This window comes from Acanthisitta chloris, unplaced genomic scaffold (assembly GCF_000695815.1).
Source record: "Acanthisitta chloris isolate BGI_N310 unplaced genomic scaffold, ASM69581v1 scaffold6259, whole genome shotgun sequence".
NCBI lineage: Eukaryota > Metazoa > Chordata > Aves > Passeriformes > Acanthisittidae > Acanthisitta > Acanthisitta chloris.
Window position 1 is genome coordinate 15,919 of NW_008689684.1, and position 885 is coordinate 16,803.

An 885-nucleotide genomic window follows, 5' to 3' on the forward strand; every position below is an offset into this window, starting at 1 on the left:
TTTGTTGGTTTTGCTCTTTTATGTCTTTTTTTTCAGTGCATCTTAAAAAAAAAAAACTTTTTCAACAGGTTAGCAAGTTAACCTTAATACAGCAATCATAACGTAGAGCCTTTAGCACTCAATTGAACAGTAAAATAATGCAATTACAATAGATCTGGTACATATTTACACATTTTATACAAAGTTTACACATTTCTCCCATTAGGCACAAAGTTGATTTGTCAAACTCAAGAGGCAATGAACGGGTGGTGGGGAAAGGAAAAGGAGACTGGAGAAAGAATCTGAGTATTTTCATTTTTAAAAAAATTGCTGTAAAAATAGTCCTTCATCGTAAGCTAGTTTGCTTCGGGAGCTTGGTTCCCATGAGGATCCCCGAAGTGAGAGATGTCGGACCCTTCATCTGCATGCTGGAACCCACCATGGTGGGGAAGCTCCGATTCCTTCGGATGCCAGTGTTCAGCTGGATGGCCCCGATGGCACTGGTCACGGCAGGGCAACCCAATGGGAGACTCTCTGGTGCCAGGCCTCCAGGAACAAGGGCCCTCACTGGTCCCTGCGCCCCACAGAGAAGAGGTCCCTGGTCATCAGTTAAAGGAGGAGCTGACGTTTGCCCTGAACTCACAACTTTGGCAATACCAAACCTCTTGACTTTGTCCACGAGATTAAGGTTGGAAACAGACACGTCAGTCTGGCTCTCACTGTTCCTTATGTTCTTTTTATTCCTCACCTCCTTCAAGATTGAACTAGCAGGCTTTGAAGCCAAGAAGTTGTCATAAGGTGGGCTGGTGCACTTGAACTCAAAAGATGGAGGGGAAGAAGAAGGTGTCTGCATAGGTGAGTTTGGTGGAGTGGAAGGAATGATGGCCATTTTAGGGGAGTATGTGT

The 885-nt window shown here is 44.6% G+C and overlaps 1 protein-coding gene across 1 annotated transcript in view; it reads right to left on the bottom strand.

The window, feature by feature from the left end:
• Positions 1 to 325: 325 nt before the first annotated feature.
• TRAK1 (trafficking protein, kinesin binding 1) overlaps positions 326 to 885 on the bottom strand; it is a gene marked incomplete at its 5' end in the record, with an annotated part of 29,893 nt that continues 29,333 nt past the window's right edge. Inside the window, 1 exon segment of the mRNA XM_009081506.1 lies at positions 326 to 885. This exon segment is cut by the window's right edge and continues 27 nt beyond it. Coding sequence (XP_009079754.1) covers positions 326 to 885 — 560 coding nt within the window.